Here is a 19,699-nt window from a genome sequence, read left to right as displayed (position 1 = left end):
CGGAGAAAAAGCAAAGATCAGTTAATGAGAGTCACACTTAAAAAAAAAAAAACGCATCCCTGCTGAAAGAAAAGCCAACTCTGCAGTCAATTCTGAAGATTTCATTCCTCGATCACAATACTGACTGAAACAAACACTAAACTTGTAGCACATCCTGACTGCAGTTTGATGCGATCAGATTCATCCATGATTTTTCTGGATGTTTAACTTTTTTTGACAGGTGACTGTGTGATTTAGTTGAATTAGATCCAGAGTTCTTGTACAGGATAAAAACAGAAGCTTAGACATGCTGCCTAACATCTAATTTTGTGTTGAAGTTTGGAACAACGTGATTTTGACCAAATGATCATTTCTGGGTCTATGAAACAGTTAAGACTCCAAAACCGGGCAGCTCGAGCAGGGCCCCTAAACACAAGCGTGTATGTCTTTTGTCAAGAGAGGGACAAAAACTATTCAAAGTGATTCATTTGTGTTTTACTCAGTGAGTACAGGGCAGGGCAATGCATGGCTGCAGGCAGAAGAGCGGCTCACCTGCCTCGCGTCAAAATAGATCCGTGTCAACTGATTTACTGAGTGACAGAGTTTAAATTGAATTCTGAAGCTTTCTCCTTCTTTTCTAAATCAGCCACTCAATCATTGTACAGTTGGTTTATAAAACCTTGTTGAGTCAGATCTCAGCTTCAATAATAAAAACACGCAGATTTTCTGTGGATGAAGGACAGACTGGTCTTCCTCGGGTTCAGTATTTATCAACATGCACTGCTGCAAAACACTCAAACCTCTGCAGCTCGCTTGAAAATCCTTAAAGGTACAGTTCACAGAAAACCCACAGTTCTGTGATCATTCATTCACCCTCATGTTGTTGCAAATGCATTCAAATTAGCATTATTTCAGTATCACTGATAAATATTGCAGGATTTTTTATATTTTCCGTTTTCTATTTAATTTTAGTTAAAGTCTTAGTAATTTAGTTGATTGCCATTTTAGTTTTTTAAATGTCTATGAAGTTTTCAATTATTATTTATTAGTTTATTTATTAGTTATTTTAGTACATTGAGCACTAAATTAAAATGTAGCTGAAATAAAATGAGATTTGTTTTGTTTGGTTGTAGCTTTAGTTTAACTATATAACTCTGTTTCCAAATAAATCTTTATTTTTTTTACTATAATAACAATCAAATCTGTCAAGTTCCAGGAAGAACTAAATAAATAAATAATAACATCATATGGGTTTGGAAGAACATGACAGGTGAGTGAATGATGACAGGATTTTAGGATCAACTATTCTTTAAATAATAGTGTAACACAGCAAAGGCTTTCCACAATTTATAAATTTAGCAACATTGCTTCCTATAATAATACAAGTACATGCAGTATGTGAGTGAGCAGATGGTGTTTCATGCGCAGGACATGTGCTGAAGCAGTGCAGGCTTCTTCTGCTGCATTTCCTTTGGTTCTTTAGCTGCAGTGCATGAGACTAAAACTAAATGCCAGCCGATGGGCCATTTTCAAGCTCAAGCTGTGAGCATGGTTCTACATTCCTCATGACAGCAGAAGAGCCTCGGGGAGGACATGAGCACTGAACATGCGTGTGAGAGAGCAAAGCCTGCTGGGACACGCTGACAGATGGACCTACCTCAGCTCTCTGGTGCTGGAGGAGGAGGAGGAGGAGGAGGAGAGAAGAGCACAGAGAGATGAATGAAAGTGTTACATCGATTAGAAATGAAGTGAAAGTTGAATGATTAAAATGAGTGAGATTTAAAATCGGATGCTGATATCAGCTACATCAGTTATATACACTACACTCTCCTTTTATCATGTTCAAAACCTGCGATTTATCTTTTTCCACATGCAAAAAATAAGACATTTAGCAGAAAGTCCAGACTGTAAAGCCTTCACATTAAAAGAACACTTCATATGAACCACTGATGGTAGTTTTTGTTCGTGGCTTGGCCGTTTCAGCTGATTTGCACTTGATTTGTATGGAAAAATCAGTCTGGATGTTCTGCCAAATAACTCATTTTGGCTTCCACAGACAAAGAAAAATCAAAGCGGTTTTAGAACGACATGAGAGTGAGTAAATCAATCCATCGTGGAAACTTAACATCTTATTTGGTTAAATGTTGTTATACCTTGAAGAACACTCACTGGAAATCATTTTCTGAAATTTGTACTTCATTTTTTACAAATATTCAATATCAAATGTTCAGAATTGCCAAAAAGAATATATATTAAATGTAATTATATTTTATGTATGTTAAAAGGCTTAATACAGAGCATTTGTAAGCTGGATAAATGACTTTTATTCAACTGCTGTATGAAGCAGAGGACAAGGAAAGGACAATAGACAGCTCTGAAAATAAGCCAAATTGGCATTACTTCTGAAGTTCAGCACAATAAAATCAACTGAATAAAACCTCCAGCCTCCTTTCTTTCACAGAAACATCTATTCATCTTACTGAAAGTGAAATGTCAGAGGCAGAGCTCATATTGAGCCACTAGAGGTCTCTGCTGATGCATTAAATGATCCACCAACAGAACCTCAGGCACAGGTCATACTGTCTATGATTGCAATGTATTTCATCACAATCAGTGACTCGTTGCTAGAACGTATTATATCACAGTCTGTGTTTGAGTCGCACATTGGCAAAACACCAATCCAGACCTAAGCAATGTATGGGTGCATTATAGTGTAATAAGTCTCATGTAATGTGACCGTTAGCCCATGTTTTCCTCACACATACTCAGCTCAATCAGCACAAAGCAATAGCGGCATCTAACAAGTGCTAGATAACAGCTGATGACAGGGACAAACCACAGCGCAAACTGTTTTTGTGATCTGTAAGTGTTTGTCAAGGTCAAACTCAAACATTCAGTCAGCAAATACAGATGTGTCAGTGTAGATAGCCAGATTATTATAAAATAAGGGCTTATATTTGATGGTATAAAGAGTGAAAACATACTCAGTGTTTGTACTAAATACAAATGATTTGAACATTTGCTGCCAAGTAAAATTATAGGTTTATGTAGGCGTGATGTATGCGTTATATATGTGATGAAATTATAACTTGATGCATATAATTAATAGAACGTACAGTATATAAAACTTTTCCAAAATTCATAACAAATAAGAAAAGGACGTTTTATGAGATTAGGTATTTGATAAAAGGTCAAAATAAATGAAGAAAAACAAAACAAAAACATTATCAAATCAGATGAGATTACATTCAGAATTTAGCCTAAAACATTTGATCTGTAATTTATTTTTATTTTTTTTTACCAAAGATGTGTGAGAAAAGTTTCAATTCAGTCCTCCTCTGAGAAAAACGTCTCATAAGAACTGGGCTTTTGTTTAATCACAGATAAAGGGCTTTGAATCAGACTGATCTCTGTGTTAGGGTTAAGATGAGCAGACAAACCCAGCCAAACATCTGCAGCACATGTGCTACTGTTGGCTGAACTGACGTGAAGTGTTTATACCCTGAATATGATATGCATGCTGCAAAATGCATCCAGATGTTCTTGACATGCAGGTTTGTCTTGCAGGGGTCTCGTGTTTTGCCTCCTCTACGGTGAATGAACAGGCTTGATTGATTCGTACGACTGCTAATAACCTCCAGTCTTTTCCAGCGCTACATTTTCATTATCTTTTGTTTGGATTTTCAACACAGCCCCCTTTCTGCGTAAATACTAGACACTTTAGACTAGATGATGATAAACGAGCTGTGTGTAGATTTATAACACGTGTGGACTGGATATGATCCGCTTCTCTACAAATATCTGTCCTTAACTAAAAGAATCTCACGGTGGATACAAACAGAAATCATGTTCAGCCCAACAGCTGTTGTGTCTCCCCAAATGGAAGAGGCTTTAAGATGAGTATACTAGTTTCTAAACTGGTAACTAGTAGTGCTATGTGTGAGCAATACACTGGGAGACATGATAAACTGGTAAAAATTTAACAACGAGTATTATCTGCCCATCATGGTTATGCTCGCATGACATCGCAGTGCTGCACTGTAATAAAAGATCATGTGTTTAAGCCTTTCTTAAAGCGATTTTACATCATTAAAGTGCAATAAAACATAAACAAATTTAATTTGATACTCCCACGCTGTTCTGACTACGATTATTATTAGTTGGCTGAAACTAAAACTAAAACTAAAGCTAAATAAAAAAAATGTAATAAAAAATTGTTGCTTGAAATAGTTTCACTTTTAGCTTTTTCCCCCCTCAACTTGATGTACTAAAATAACTAAAACTGAAATAACATTTTACAATTACATAGACATATTTAGGGGGAAAAAACGATGACAAACATTGATGACAACATTACTTTACTTTTTAAACTTTAAAATAGTAATTAAAAAAAAAAAAACATCTCAGCGATACTAAAACACTTTTTTAATCAGTTTTCTAAGTGCACACACCCAAAGCTAGAGTAAAACCTTAACACACGGTTCTTTTTCATGGTTTACTTGTCCTAAATAATGTTTTAGTTTTTAACTGTAGTATTAGTTTAGTTAAAAAAAATTTTTTTTTAACAACAATATATAAGATCTTGATCACCTCGGCTATTGTAAGTTCAAGCTCTGCAAGAGTTGATTCATGGACTAAACCTATGATACTTGTGCTGCGAAAGTTTATAGTAAGTTGCACTGGATTTGTTTGTTAAAATGATAACCAAATAATCAAATAACGGTAAAATCACAATTTGAACATGAATGGATGAGTACACAGAAGGATCAATAATCACTGGTCATATTACCCTGAAAAATTGCAGTGAATAATGAACACAAAGTTACCTTTATTAAGTGTTTGTTCACCCATTTAGTGAAAGTCTTCTTCTGCACTTTGTCCCGTTCATCTGCAAAAGACAAAAAAAAAAGAAAATTCAACACACTTCAGCAGTTTTCAGAGTAAATTTCTGGATATGAAGGAATTTACGTCATTTTGTAAATTGTAAAATATTGCTGATTATTAAAATAGTGCTTTGATGTTAAAGTTTAAAGTGCTAAATTCCTATAAATAAGCAATTCACGGGTTCATTTCACTGAAAAGTGCAATACCGTCTCTGTGATGCTTTTGAATCATTGATCTGTTGATTTAATAGTTACGTTCAGCCCAAAATAACACTGATGCAACCACCAGTGTGTGTGTGTGTGTGTGTGTGTGTGTGTGTGTGTGTGTGTTTCCAACCAGACTGTTTAATAAAGAAACCACCAAACTGAAAGTGAAGAGAGAAGTGCAACAAATGAAAACTCCAGAATGGTTTTAAATCAGCTCTTTTTGCATAGAAGCATCTCACACCTCCTACCAAACTATTAAAACTCAGCACCCCGAGGCACACCCCTGTGAGAAACCCATCTCTGGGTAAAGCCGGAGAGTAATGACTGCAGGAGATGTCTAGACAGCTCCACTGTCAAGTAAAGACGGAGCACAGGTTCGGAGGGAAGAAAGCGCGATGCATTGTGAGGCCTCAGGCTGGGAAAATTCACCAGAGCTTTAGTGTGTATCACTCATGACTAACCGAACACCACAGACACACCCACAGCCTGCAGAATCATGTTCCTTCAGCAGCGAGAAACACAAGAGAACACCATCCACGCCGCTGCCTCATACAAACTACCTACACTTGCATCTGTCACCATTACTAGAGAACCTGCACAGCATTGCAGCTCAGTGTTGTTCAGAGTAATTTGAAGCAGTATGCTCACATTTATGTTTAAAGTTCACGAGTTATTAAAGTTGGTTACTTTTTCTATTAGTTAGCTTTAGCTACACTACTGTGTACTTAACTGTTTGATGCATGCATGTCGGTGCATTGTAGTGCTGTCAAACGATTAATCGCGATTAATCGCATTTGTTTACATAATATATGTGTGTGTACTGTGTATATTTATTATGTATGTAATGTATATATATATATATATATATATATATATAAATAAAGACACAAACATACAGCATATATTTTGAAAATATTTACATGTATTTACATGTATATATTTATATTCATATAAATTATAAATATATTTAATAAATAAACATAACATGTTTTTCTTAAATATATACATGCATGTGTGTGTGTATTTATATATACACATAATAAATATACACAGTACACGCACATGTATTATGTAAACGAAACTGTTATTTTGGATGCGATTAATCACGATTATTCATTTGACAGCACCTACATTTAAAGTACTTGTACTTAATTAACATGTGTCGTTACACTGTTAACTTTATCCCTATCTGTAGCTCAACCCTTACTCCCAAACCTAACCATACCAAAAAAATGTGTACATTTTTCAGAACAACATGTAGTTACACAGCAAAGCCATTATCTTGCAGGTATTTAATGTTAGTTTATAGTAGTTAAGGCCACCTAATATATTGTAAAGTGTAAGGTTAGTGTTCAAAGTAACAGAAAAATGAGACATTTGTGTAGAAAATACACAAAACAGCATGCCTTCTGCCTTCATGAGAAATAAGAGTCTGTGACAGATTTCAATGCACCTCTTTCTGGGAGCAAGTGCAAGAAGAAAACTGCTGTAAACTCGAATCATATCTCAGCTAGAATAAATCACAATACCAAATCTGAACCAACTGCATCAGGTGCACCGGACAGCTCTAATTTGAAGGATGGTGACGATGCCATTTTGCAGCAAGGACTGAAAGAAATTTAAAGATACTTGGAATCAAGTATCAAGCAATCCTGAAGAAATGCATGAGCCAAAAAAGAGCAAATGCCAAACTTGAGTGGCTCATCCAGTCAAATCCCAACACCTCACTCCAATTAATTAATTAATGCTTCTGTGGAATCACATGTTCTCCATTCAATATAATTTTGTCAAGTTCAGCAGGGTACTTCAATGCATAATACGATATGCAATTGAAAGTGTTTGCTGAGCAATGTTAAGAGTCCTTTAAAACGCCCAGTGATTGAGTGTTGAGGGAACAGCTGATTCAGACCCGCAGTACTTCTGCTTCTGATGGGTGGAGTATGACAAGCAGATTATGAAATATCATCGCCATGGTGACTATCATGGGTGGAGGCAGTAAACCTTGACCTCCGTCATTAATGTAAGACTTCTCTTTAGTGTTTGAAGAGTCCTGCGGGTGATGATGTGGATAGTTATGAGCAGCTTTACGGGGGTCGTCAGCAGACCTTTGTTCTTTGACCACCGTTCACTGCTTTCTATCCTCTCACATGTATAAAGTTACAGCACTAGTGTTTAAACCAACGCCCTTGTGATTCAGCGCACACTTCCTGCCCTCTGGGGTGTGTGAGGCATGCAAGAAAATTCATGTTTTACCTATGAAATTAAATCTTATCCAGTGTTATTGAACGCTATAGTGTCTAATGCACTTTCTCTGTTTGCTGATGACGTACTGAACGAGCCAATCAGGGGCAGGACTGTGATGACGGGACAACAGTCGCCTTAGTCCCACTTAACACATTTTACACTGATAAATATATGTCACCTATTTAAATATTGGTCAGGTGAGGCAGCTTCTTTGTGAGCCTTTTTATAGTGTGAATTACAGGCACCTGGGCAGAGCAACGACAGATTGCAAACATTATAAGGCTAGTGATAAACCTTGAGTTGTTTAAGACTTAAATGCAGCTTTTTAATCATTATAATATCTTATATAATATAATCCTGTTTGCTTACACGATTGCATTCAAAAAGGTGTAAAATATTTTTCTCGTGGTTGTTGTCTTTAATGCAAGAACTATGAACAAGTATTAATAGATTTCCTAGATCCTGGACTGACATTCAAGAAGAAACCTAAGCCATATACACTGCAATAATAACAATAATAATAATAAACAATGTTTTCCAGTAAAATAAGATACATTGACTTAGAAAGCAAATTTGCATATGGTATTAAGACTTTTACTCAGAGAATATTTCTTGAATGAAACTGATTTTCTCACTTCTCAATTAAATTGATATTGTTTTATGAATGGGTTACACTTTATACACTTAAGTCCACTTTAAAAATTATACTTTGTAGCTACACGTCAACGTCTTCTACTAACCCTAACCTAACGGTCTACAAACACTCTAATGAGAGTTAGTTGACATGTAGTTGCAGAGTTACTTATAGTGAGTAGAATGAATGTCTAAACAAAACGTTACCTAAGAATGCTTCCAAAACCAAAATACTGCTTAGAATCAAAGATTTGTTTCAGTGCAAGTCTGTGACGTTCACACGCTAATAATAACTAGAGATCTGACTTGTACAAAGAAGAAATTTCTCTTCCATCATGAGCAGGAGCATCAGAGCGCTTTCCTAAGTACCTTTCCTGCCTTCCACGGCTTTCAGCATTCCCTGATAGTGCAAGTCATCTGAAGGGATCCTCTCCCTCTCCAGGCTGTCGGACGAATATTCCCTCCGTCTCTGTTGCATACTCATCTCCTTCACGTCACGCTAATACAGAGTCACAAACCACAGTTCTTTACAAGCTCCTTATCTTCACTTGTCCGAATTGAACTGAGTTGAATTGAGTTGCAGCGATGTTTCTGTTCTGCTTTCTTTCTGTTTAACTCCTGCTGTCCATTTCCAAGCTCCTCTAAATGATGACGCTAGCTACAGGTTGTGGGCCTGCTCTTGTTCTGACTGCAGAGAGACATGGAGGTTGGAGGGCATTGCAGGATACGCCTGGCTCCGCCTCGGCCCTAAATTGTCATGTTGGTGGAGCCGAGGCAGGAAGTAGAAGGGGTGGAATCAGGGAAAGTGAGTGGGAAGGTGTGTCCGCCAGCATGCCTCATCTAGAATCCCACACCCTCTCCAAACGCACACACTAAATCATCACGGTCTCTAAAGACTAATGCAACGGGAAGCGTGTTGAGAGCACTGGCGAGTTGTGTAACTTCACGCTAAACGAGTGCACAGGACTGGTCAAAAGAGCCATTACAGGAAGAGGATTACACAATCACAATCTGAAACTACTCATGCCAATAAACATTACACCACACACACACGCATACGCCTCTTTAATGATTAACCACTGTGACATACCTGAGCGCTTGGGCAAGTATGACTAACTGAGAGTCTGTGCTCTGCCAGTGAGGCAGGGTGAGGCTCTGGGATGGGCCGCTCAGGTTTACACACGCTGGAGATCAACAGCATTCAATCCAAACCAACCCCAGTCAAATACATAACCAGAGGCTGCAGAATCAACAGCCAGAAACACAAAGAAAATTTTTTATAAGAATCATCTCGCTTGCTTATGTGATCATGCTGCACATGCACCATCTTATATCACTAAACTAGATATATGTTCGAAATTGTTACTGGCACATCTAGACATCATTTCTGAGTCAAAACAACACTGCATTTCTTGTAGTATAGGAAGAGAAAGACTTGTAGATACAACAGCTCTGCTCATGTTATAAAGAAATAAACCTACAGCAGAAGATGAGGATGGGGCCTTCATCACACGCTCATCATCTGAACAGACCCGCACCATAAGCTTCGAGAAGCTGCTCGTTTGATAACCTGTTCAGGCTCGCCGGTAACAATAACAGCCTGAACTTCACAGTGTTTACAGGATTGGCAGTTTTTTACGATATCTGACATATTCCTCAGCGGATATGGGAGCTGACGCCTTCACTTTATAGACGTCTAAATGTCTGTTGATACAGGAGAAGGTATTAAGGTGTGGCACAAAAAACTATCAACACCTATAATAGCATTTACAACCTTTCTTTTAAGGTTTATATTTTTTCAGTCTGTTTCCTACCCACTGTGACTTCATGTTTTGTAACCTTAAATAAGTCAAAATTATTTATTTATTTATGTATGTTTTGGGATTTTTTTTAAATGCATCAAGGTCGCATTAAATTGATCAAATAAATGCTGTTCTTTTGAACTTTCTATACATAAAAGATTCCTGAAAATAAAATGCATCACGATTTCCACAAAAATATTAAGCAGCACGACTGTTTTCAACATTGATAATAATCAGAAATGTTTGTTGAGCAGTATTATATATTATTATGATTTCTGAAGATCATGTGACACTGAAGACTGGAGTAATGATGCTGAAAATACAGCTGCGCACCACAGAAATAAATTATATTTTACAGTATATTCACATAGAAAACTTCACAATATTACCTTATAATATTGATTGACTACTTTTATATTTACATAATTACATAACCTCATATTAGCTTTGATCATCCTTGTTTAAATATAGTGTCCTTAAAGTGTATTAACTTATAATTAGATCATTTATTGTAGACGTAGTTATCCATTCACATATATAAGAATTTATTAAAATTGGTTAATTATATAATGATATTGAAAATATCTAATTTAAAACACAAAGAAAGAGTAATTCTGCTGATTGCAAGGACACATTTATGTGATGCTCTTTTAATGTGTTTTAGCCCACAGGATCACCAGCGGTTTCCATATGGCTTAACATCATTCACAGACCAGCTGATACTTAATCCACACAAAACGACACGAGTTGCTGAGATCTGATTGGCTGGATTAACAATGAGCCAAGCCATAAGACATGAGCTCACAAGATACACGAAGTTATACAAATACAGCCTTTGATGATATTCAAGAGCTTTGTTTGAGACACGTGATATCCAAAACGTGATATCCTTGAGCGCACCCTTATATTTATGTGAACTTGCCCTTAAAAGACATTTTTAAAAAGTGTGCTTGATTCTTGGCCAGAGCTGCGATATGGACCAGGCTTTATTCCAACAGTCAAGTCTACACAAGACGAATCATTCATGATCCTTCACACGCGCAGGGTGAAGCATGATGGACCTTTTGAATCAATATCAAGTATTCATCTTTCAAAATCACATGAACACACCCCAGATCTTTCTATGAACCACATGCACACAAACCCGCTCTGCATCAGAGGTCAGATGAGAAGACGGAGGAAAAAGTCAGCGTGATCCGGTCAGAAAATCAAATCAATATCTTGATGAATGAACTGTTATTGTGTGTGATAATGAACCTTGTGAAGCCTGACCAAGACAAACAAACAAATACATAAATAAAAAAAAAAAAAAAAAAATATATATATATATATATATATATATATATATATATATATATATATATTTTTTTTTTTTTTTTTAATAGAACAGATTATTTATCTAAGATTACGAGATAAAGTCGGAATATTTCGAGAATAAAGTCGAAATGTTTCGAGAATAAAGTCGAAATGTTTTGACAATAAAGTCGAAATACTACGAGAATAAAGTCAAAATATTACGAGAATAAAGTCGAAATGTTTCGAGAGTAAAGTCGAAATACTACGAGAATAAAGTCGAAATACTACGAGAATAAAGTCGAAATACTAAGAGAATAAAGTCAAAATACTACGAGAATAAAGTCAAAATACTACGAGAATAAAGTCGAAATATTACGAGAATAAAGTCGAAATGTTTCGAGAATAAAGTCGAAATACTAAGAGAATAAAGTCGAAATACTAAGATAATAAAGTCGAAATACTAAGAGAATAAAGTCGAAATATTACGAGAATAAAGTCGAAATGTTTCGAGAATAAAGTCGAAATGTTTCGAGAATAAAGTCGAAATGTTTCGAGAATAAAGTTGAAATGTTTCAATCATTTAAATCGTAGAAATTAAAGTTATAATATTTTGAGAGTATAGCCTATATCGCGCATGCAAATGGCCCGCGTTGAGAGCACCGGGAGAAGTAGCCAGGCCACCGGAATTGATTTTAATATTGTTGCATCCGAGCAGCCGCATCATCTTACTGGGATGTCAATTTTAAGGACTCGCGGAAACAGCTTAATATCAAGAATATGATATTTATTAACAGACTGAACAGGAACAACAATCTTAACATCAGCTCACACACTCAATCGACATTCCTTTGGGGGGCGCTGTAGTTCTATTATTAAACCCTTTTTTAATACACTACAAATATAGCTATGTGGGATTATTAGCAGAAATCATACCATGTGTCATACTCGCGGGGACAGTATGCTTGGAAATAATATTTCAGATATTCCATTGCATTCGTTATTTGTAGTGCGCCAGCCACCCAATAGCAATAGCTTAAGCTTTGTGCTTTTAGTGCTTTTAATATAAAACAAAGTCTCAGCTTTCAAAATCAGTTTTATAACGAAACACAAATTGTGTCTTACAATAATGTGATTTTCAAGCTCTTTAATGTGGCGTGACAGATCGCTGTATTTATGTGAATAAATTAATTCAATTACTGTGAAAATTCCACCTGCTCCACAAAAACGTCCCAAACTTTCACTCCTCACACAGCCTGTTTAATTAACAGCAATAAAACGTTCTAAAGGTTGAAGTGGACTCAAATTTGTTAACATACGTTATATTGTTGTCTTTTCTGCTGTAAACGTTAAGTGACTATTCCCAAACTGTTTTATTCATGGTATACTGTAAATGAGGATATAATATTTAACGTCTTCCATTAATTATTGTTTGTATTTCGCTATAAAACTGACAGATTTTGAAAAATGAGATTTGGAATATCTCCCGGTGCTCCAAATCCGGGCCATTTGCATGAGCAAAAGGCTAGAATAGCCTATCTCAAAATATTCTAACTATATAATCTTTATTCTCAAAACATTTCGACTTTAATCTCGAAACATTTCGACTTTATTCTCGTAACATTTCTACTTTATTCTCGTAACATTTCTACTTTATTCTCGTAACATTTAGACTTTATTCTCGTAGTTTCGACTTTATTCTCGAAATATTACGACTTTAATCTCGTAATCTTAGATTTATTTATTTTTTTAACGAGGCACTAAAACGCCATCGTAAATCTTTAGATAAAATCTAAAAAAAAAAAAAAAAATTCCACATCATATTTGATATATCAGGTTTTTATGGCTCATACAGAATGATATGAAGTATATCGAGAGACCTAAACACCTAAATTTGATCCAGACACAAACTAAGCAAAAATATGCATTTTGGTGCAAATGCTGATATTTATATGACCAAAAAGTAAGATGAAACTTTGCTTGCTTGTAATGTAAATCAATGAGATCTATAGCTGTTACTTACATAAAATGATACTACCTGCATAAAATGATATAAATATCAGTCGTCACACTATATCTCCAATAATATGTCTTAGAAATAATGCATTGCAATCCAATGATGATTGAGAGATTAAGAAATGAACGCTCCTCAAAAGCCTGATGATCAGGTTTGAGACTCACTGATTTTTCTAAAAAAAAATGACGTCTAGAAAATCAAGTACAGCCAGGCTGCTTAACAATATATTGTTATATATTGGAATACATATTGGAATTCTTAACAATATAATTAAAGTAATTAACAAAGTAATTCTTACAGCAGAGAGAGTGACATGTGATGCATGAGCTGAAGGTGGATGTTTGCTAAACTATCAATCAGAGACAGAAGGCACGCAGCAGATTGTGTGCGACAGGTTTAACAGCAAAGTTTTGATCATTTAGAGGCTTTAGAAATGCTTTACGGGGTTAAGCAATCAAATTCCCTTCCAGTACAGGCAGAGATGAGAGTGCAGAAGCAATCTGGAATATGCGACTGAAGCTTGTCTTCAAAGATAATGAGACAGATGTTATAAGAACGGTAACTCCTCACATTCCTGTGTTAGGCGTAACCAAACCGCATTAGCCGTGAAAGTGCCTCCCAATCCCAAATTTCTCTCTGCGTGTGAGAGCGTGTAGAGGGACGTCTGTCTGTCAGAGGAATGCGTGCTCGTCTGCTTTGATCCACCTGAATCACGGACACACCCTGTCCTTCCCAACCTCAACAACATGACACCTGAGCCCTTTCCCTCCCTCGCTCGCATGCTTTTTACTGGAAGCCATGATTATGTGGCTTTACAAGAGCTAAGAGCATTAATACTGCAATTGCAGCTTTGCATCTGCGCTTATCTAAATGTTGTGATGTGATAGTCAGCGCTGGATGGGGGGGATTCACAACAGAACATCAACAGCAGCAGCTGGGATCTAAAATAACCCGTTAGAGCTCCTGCGCTCGTCTCCTCAGCGCGGAAAACAGACGGAGCTGCCAAGCACTTCTGCAAACTCACTCACAGACCTCTTCAAAACAATGACATGCACTTCAAAAGAGTAATAGAAGACATTTCTTATGCACATTCTCTTCTGAACGATTTATCAGACCAAGTTATTTGGGGTAGTCGTGGCTAACCTAATGGTTAGGGAGTCGGGCTTGTAACCTGAAGGTTGCTGGTTCGATTCCCGCACCTGCAGGAATTGAAGGTGGGGATTGTGAATGAACAGCACTCTCTCCACCTTCGATACCATGACTAAGGTGCCCTTGAGCAAGGCACCGAACCCCTAATTACTCCCTGGGCGCTGGAGCAAGGCTGCCCACTGCTCCGGGTGTGTGTGTGTGTGTGTGTTCACTACTCACTGCTGTGTGTGTGCACTTGGATGGGTTAAATTCAGAGCACCATTTCGAGTATGGGTCACCATACTTGACAATACGTCACGACTTAACTTAACTTATTTCAAGTGATAATAAACAATCTTTTTTCTTTGTAATATTTCATCTGCATGTAAAAACTTGCTCTTAAGCAACTTAAACAAGGAGGTACAGTACTTCTTCAGTTTTTCCTTCAAAAACCCTGTTCCCCATCTCCAAACTAACCTGGTCATGCCCTGACGGTTTGAATTTTTTGCACTGTGAAAAGTGAGAAGTATTACAGGAGACTTTCAAATAAATAATAATAAAAAAAAAAAATGTAGGTACATATTTAATATTATTAAATATTCTACATTTAATACAGAATTGCTACATTCCTTCATACAAAATTATTAAATATCTCTATTAGGGTTTATGCAAACCTTATTTTCAATTTTAACGCATCCTGTTCTGTGCACAATTCATTGGTGAATGTTATTCTGACGAAAAAAATTGTTCACAATTTATTCAAATTCAATAACTTGCTCTGTTTGGCCTTTCCTTTTCTGTTGATGTCCTTTTCTTTATTCCATACACTTGATTTTAGCTATTGATAATCATTCACATCATAAAAATGCTTTTGTCCGGGTTTCATGTTGACTTCAATAAATAATTTGTCTCCCTCTTCTGGCCAATAATTAGGCCATAATCATAAAAGTTGGCAGGTAATTTTACAATGGCTGAGGTATCCGAACAGCTGAAGGAAGCATCATCTATAAAAGATGAACCTGACGCAGACGCCGGGTCGATGACCTGCATGAGCTCAGCTGAGGACTATGACAGCACTTCTGCTTTTGCCTGCATTGCCTTAGTGACACAATAACTGCTTCCATCTGAGATGCTGACGGTGCAGATACGATGGACATCTGAGAAGAGTTGTCCAAACACACAGTAGCCATGGCAGCAGATGAGAAGGACACACTCTTACTCATGTCTGTATTTATAGTCTGAACGCAAGTCATTCAAAGGAAGGGCTGACCGCACTGGGAGGATTCATCACTTATTGTCAAATTACATCACCAAACCAAAATAAATCTCAGAAAAGATGAGTGGTAGATCACCCTCCAATCACACCAGCAGCTTACACCAAATCAAAAATTGCTCATGAGTAATAGATGGGCCTTTCCACAGCCCAGAATATTCTGTGTAAATCCCCAGCTTTCTGACTTTGTCCATACTACTAAATTGAGATGCCTGGTCACTTGAGGATGAGATGAGAATAATGCAGTTGAACATTTGTGACCCTGGTCCACAAAAGCAGTCTTAAGTCGCTGGGGTATATTTGTAGCAATAGCCAAAAATCATTAGGATATTAAGTAAAGATCATGTTCCATGAAGATAGTTTGTAAATTTCTTACCGTAAATGTATAAAAACTTCATTTTTGATTAGTAATATGCATTGCTAAGAACTTCATTTAGACAACTTTAAAGGAGATTTTCTCAATATTTTGATTTTTTTGCACCCTCAGATTCCAGATTTTCAAATAGTTGTATCTCAGTCAAATATTGTCCGATCCTAACAAACCATACATCAATCTAAAGATTGTTTATTCAGCTTTCAGATGATGCATATATCTCAATTTCGAAAAATTTACACTAAAGACTGGTTTTGTGGTCCAGGGTCACATTTCAGTATTAGCTTCAGTAAAAGTGAAGCAAAGCATTATTTGTTTTGTTTTTTTTGTCTTGTTTCATGCTGTATCACATCTTCAGTGCAACAAAGTAATGAGTATTAAACTGAGACTTCATCCTTTTAACACTAGATGGTGGCAAAACACAGTATTCACAACAGAAAAACGCATAGGTTGTGTATTTACTATACATTTTCTTTGAGAAATGCCCAGCCATGTTTTCTAATAGGCCAGTAGAAACTGCTAGTGAATCAATCATTTTGCATGTCCAGTTTTGCTGACATCCGATTGGCTGCTGTGTCTTTAAAGGGCGGGGTTATGGATCCTTTGGTTGAATGGATGGGCATGGAATGCATTTTTGTTGCATTTAGAAATTTTGCATTCTGTGACAAGTATATAGTGAAGTAAGAGTTGTATACTATTCTGAACATAACTTTCGTTCAATAAAGCGCCAGTCGCTAAATAAATAAATCAATAAATATAGATCAAATATTCCACATTTTGTTATTTTTTTAGTTTTTAGTTATTAATCAGGTCATGAAAAATGTAGGATAACTATACAAGAATTAAAATAAAATAGTTTTAGATCACGTTAACTAGTTGTAAGTATATGCGCTGCAGTAAAGCTATGCATGTGAAGTGAAAGCACATATCACATTACATTTACATTTACATTTATGCATTTAGCAGACGCTTTTATCCAAAGCGACTTACATTGCATTCAAGTTACAGTTTTTACATTTTATCAGCTCTTGCTTTCCCTGGGAATCGAACCCATGATCTTGGCGTTGCTAGCGCCATGCTCTACTATTTGAGCTACAGGAAAGCTACAGGAAAGCCATTGCATAACAAACTGGCACCAGACTGCCGAACTAAAGTGATTTAAGTGATTTATAATTTCACCAGCAGGATTGAGATGATTAAAGCAGCCAGACATTACATAACAGTCGATGATGTGAATAAAACTCTCTAACAGTGGTGAGATTAAGTGAAAATCCGGGAGTGACTGAGAGAGGCTGCTCTGTATCAGACTTACCAACACAACACATCTGACTGTACAGCAGCTCCAGTCTTTCTCCATAACTGCTCTGGTAAATATTTCCATCACTGCGTCTGCTACAGCGCCAAACATCCTGAGACATGGCCAGCGTCTCCTGCAGTCATCCTTAAAGACGGCTAATGATTTCCCACGCCTCCTCTGACCTTTAGTCATGGGCAATAATCAAACTATATGGCCTCCATCATCCAATAGCAAAGCTGCCTGGGTCATCTGTTTTCTGAAGAATGGGCATTTAAATAAAACTTAACAGACTTACAGATATGTCATGCAACTTTTTTTAAATTTAAGTTTAATTTTAAGAAATTATCCAACAGGCCTTGAAAGGCTACTTTCATTTTAGCTTTTAGTAAACTTTTTTCTGTGTCTGTCATTTTATTTTTTTCAAAGTATTTTATTTTTTTTAGTTATTTTAGTACATCGAGTTAAAATAAATGAAAATGAAAAATATTTCTTTGGCAACTTTTTATTTTATTTTATTTTTATTTTACTAACAAAAATGTTTTTATTTTTATTTATTTATTTATTTTGGTAACTAATAACCCTGGACATGACACAGAGAAGTTGTGAATATAATAATACTATAATATAATAATATAATAATATAATAATACTATAATATATATTTTACTGTACAAAGTTTATGACTATCTGATTCTGATAATCACTAATGATTTTGTAATAGACCAGATTGCCAACCTAATGAACACTGAGGCCACTGAACTTTCCATATTTCTGTCATAGTAAAAAAAAAAAAATTTAATTAAAAAAAAAAAAAAAAAAGGTAACTGCTACTTTTCACATTTTTAAATTTTTCCTTGCAATTCTTAGTTTATATCTCATAGCTCAGACTTTTGTTTCAGAATTGCAAAATATAAACTCACAATTGCAAGAAAAAAGTCTGAATTGTGAGTTTACATCTTGAAATTCTGAGTTTACATTTATATTAAAGTCTGAATTGTGAAATAAAAGCAATGCAATTACCTTTTTATTCCGTGGCAGAAGCTGTGAATTCTACTGGACATGCATATGGAGGAGCATTATTAACAAAAACTAATGCATCAAGTTTAGAATGACGGAACTACAATTAAATGCAAGTATTTGGTTGAGACCCAGTTAAGATGTACCACAGTATGTTATGAAACCTCATTTACGAGTGAATGGCTAAAAATAACAGCCGAACTCAAGCAGAAGCATCCCTTTGGCCCATAAAAGCCCATGAATCACATCCAAAGAACAGCGGCAGCCCCTTTATGGCTCATGAAGGTCAGACGCTGCACACATCTTCTACATGCCCCGCTGCTCACAAGAACACACACTCATTCAAACATCCTACAGGATCCCAGAGCGTCACGCTCAGCCCTCCTGCATGTGTGCTGTGTCTGGAACTTTCCATTATAGTGGTGTTATGAGTCAAGAGTCATACTATATACAGTATGTGCTGATGGTAGGATCCTATAGGATTATGAATTCGATTTGGGAATTCAGAACTGTTTCTGATGTACTTCAGCTCAGAAGCACGTTTTATTCAATGCACACATGGAAAAACTGAGCCTCTGGACTTCCATTTGTTATTCAAAGTTTTGATGTCATTTGCAATTCAAAGTTGTGAATTACAGTGATACTACAGTCTGTGATGTGTTCACATGTGCTCTATCAGAACAATACAGGCTTTATAGTGTATAGTCACAGAACCAACAATGACCTAACTACACTGCAGTATCAACTTACTGTGTTCATACGCTGTCAGTTAATTATTAAGTAGACTACAGATACAAGAATTTAATACTATAGTAAGGTTCAACAGAGACACAGACAAACCTAAACAAAACAGCACTGATAAGCTAATGGTGTCATAAATTCAGAATGTAGCCTACCAAAACTTTATTATATGATATCCTCTTATTAGTAAGGTAAACAAATAAATTAACAAATATTGCTTCAATATTATATTTATTATTTATCATTTTATGCAACTATTTATTTTGTATCGACAACTGCATTATTAGTGCACCTTTTTAGAATAATAATATATTATTAGAATGAATGAATAAATAAATTAATTAATATTTTGCATTGACACCTGCATTATAAATGCATCTTATTAGGTTTATTCAAATAAATGAAAAAATAAAAAAATAAATAAAATATGTTGTAATGACACCTGCATAATCACTGTAAAATAAATAAATAAACAAATTAATAAATGTGCAGTAGTAATGCAGGTGTCATTACCAAAATAAAAGTAAAGATTTCATAGAATTAAAAAAATAATTTTTATTCATTCATTCTATTGTTTTATTTATTATGGACATTTTGTCCTCCATATAGCAGGTCTGGTCAATAACAATAGAAATGTGGATGCACAAAGGGTTAAGCTCACATGAGTGTACCTCGGACTAAAGGGCGGAAAGGGGTCAGATCCTCTCGTACATGTAAACACACCTTTCCCCAGAATGAACCAGAGCCATACAACACCATCATTCTCCCCTTACAAAACCCACAAGAGGAAGAGATTAATCTACCGTTTTGGA

General features: G+C 36.0%; 1 protein-coding gene across 1 annotated transcript in view; it reads right to left on the bottom strand.

Annotated features, from left to right (window-relative positions):
- Positions 1-19,699, bottom strand: part of plecb (plectin b) — a 145,200-nt gene that overhangs the window by 42,470 nt on the left and 83,031 nt on the right. Inside the window, exon 3 of the mRNA XM_058746105.1 lies at positions 4,806-4,867. Coding sequence (XP_058602088.1) covers positions 4,806-4,867 — 62 coding nt within the window. The remainder of the gene's footprint in view (positions 1-4,805; positions 4,868-19,699) is intronic.

The sequence above is a fragment of the Onychostoma macrolepis genome, chromosome 16 (genome assembly GCF_012432095.1).
Source record: "Onychostoma macrolepis isolate SWU-2019 chromosome 16, ASM1243209v1, whole genome shotgun sequence".
In the NCBI taxonomy this organism is placed as follows: Eukaryota; Metazoa; Chordata; class Actinopteri; order Cypriniformes; family Cyprinidae; genus Onychostoma; species Onychostoma macrolepis.
The sequence above is the reverse complement of the archived record's forward strand: the minus strand, read 5'-3'. Positions and strand labels throughout refer to the sequence as shown.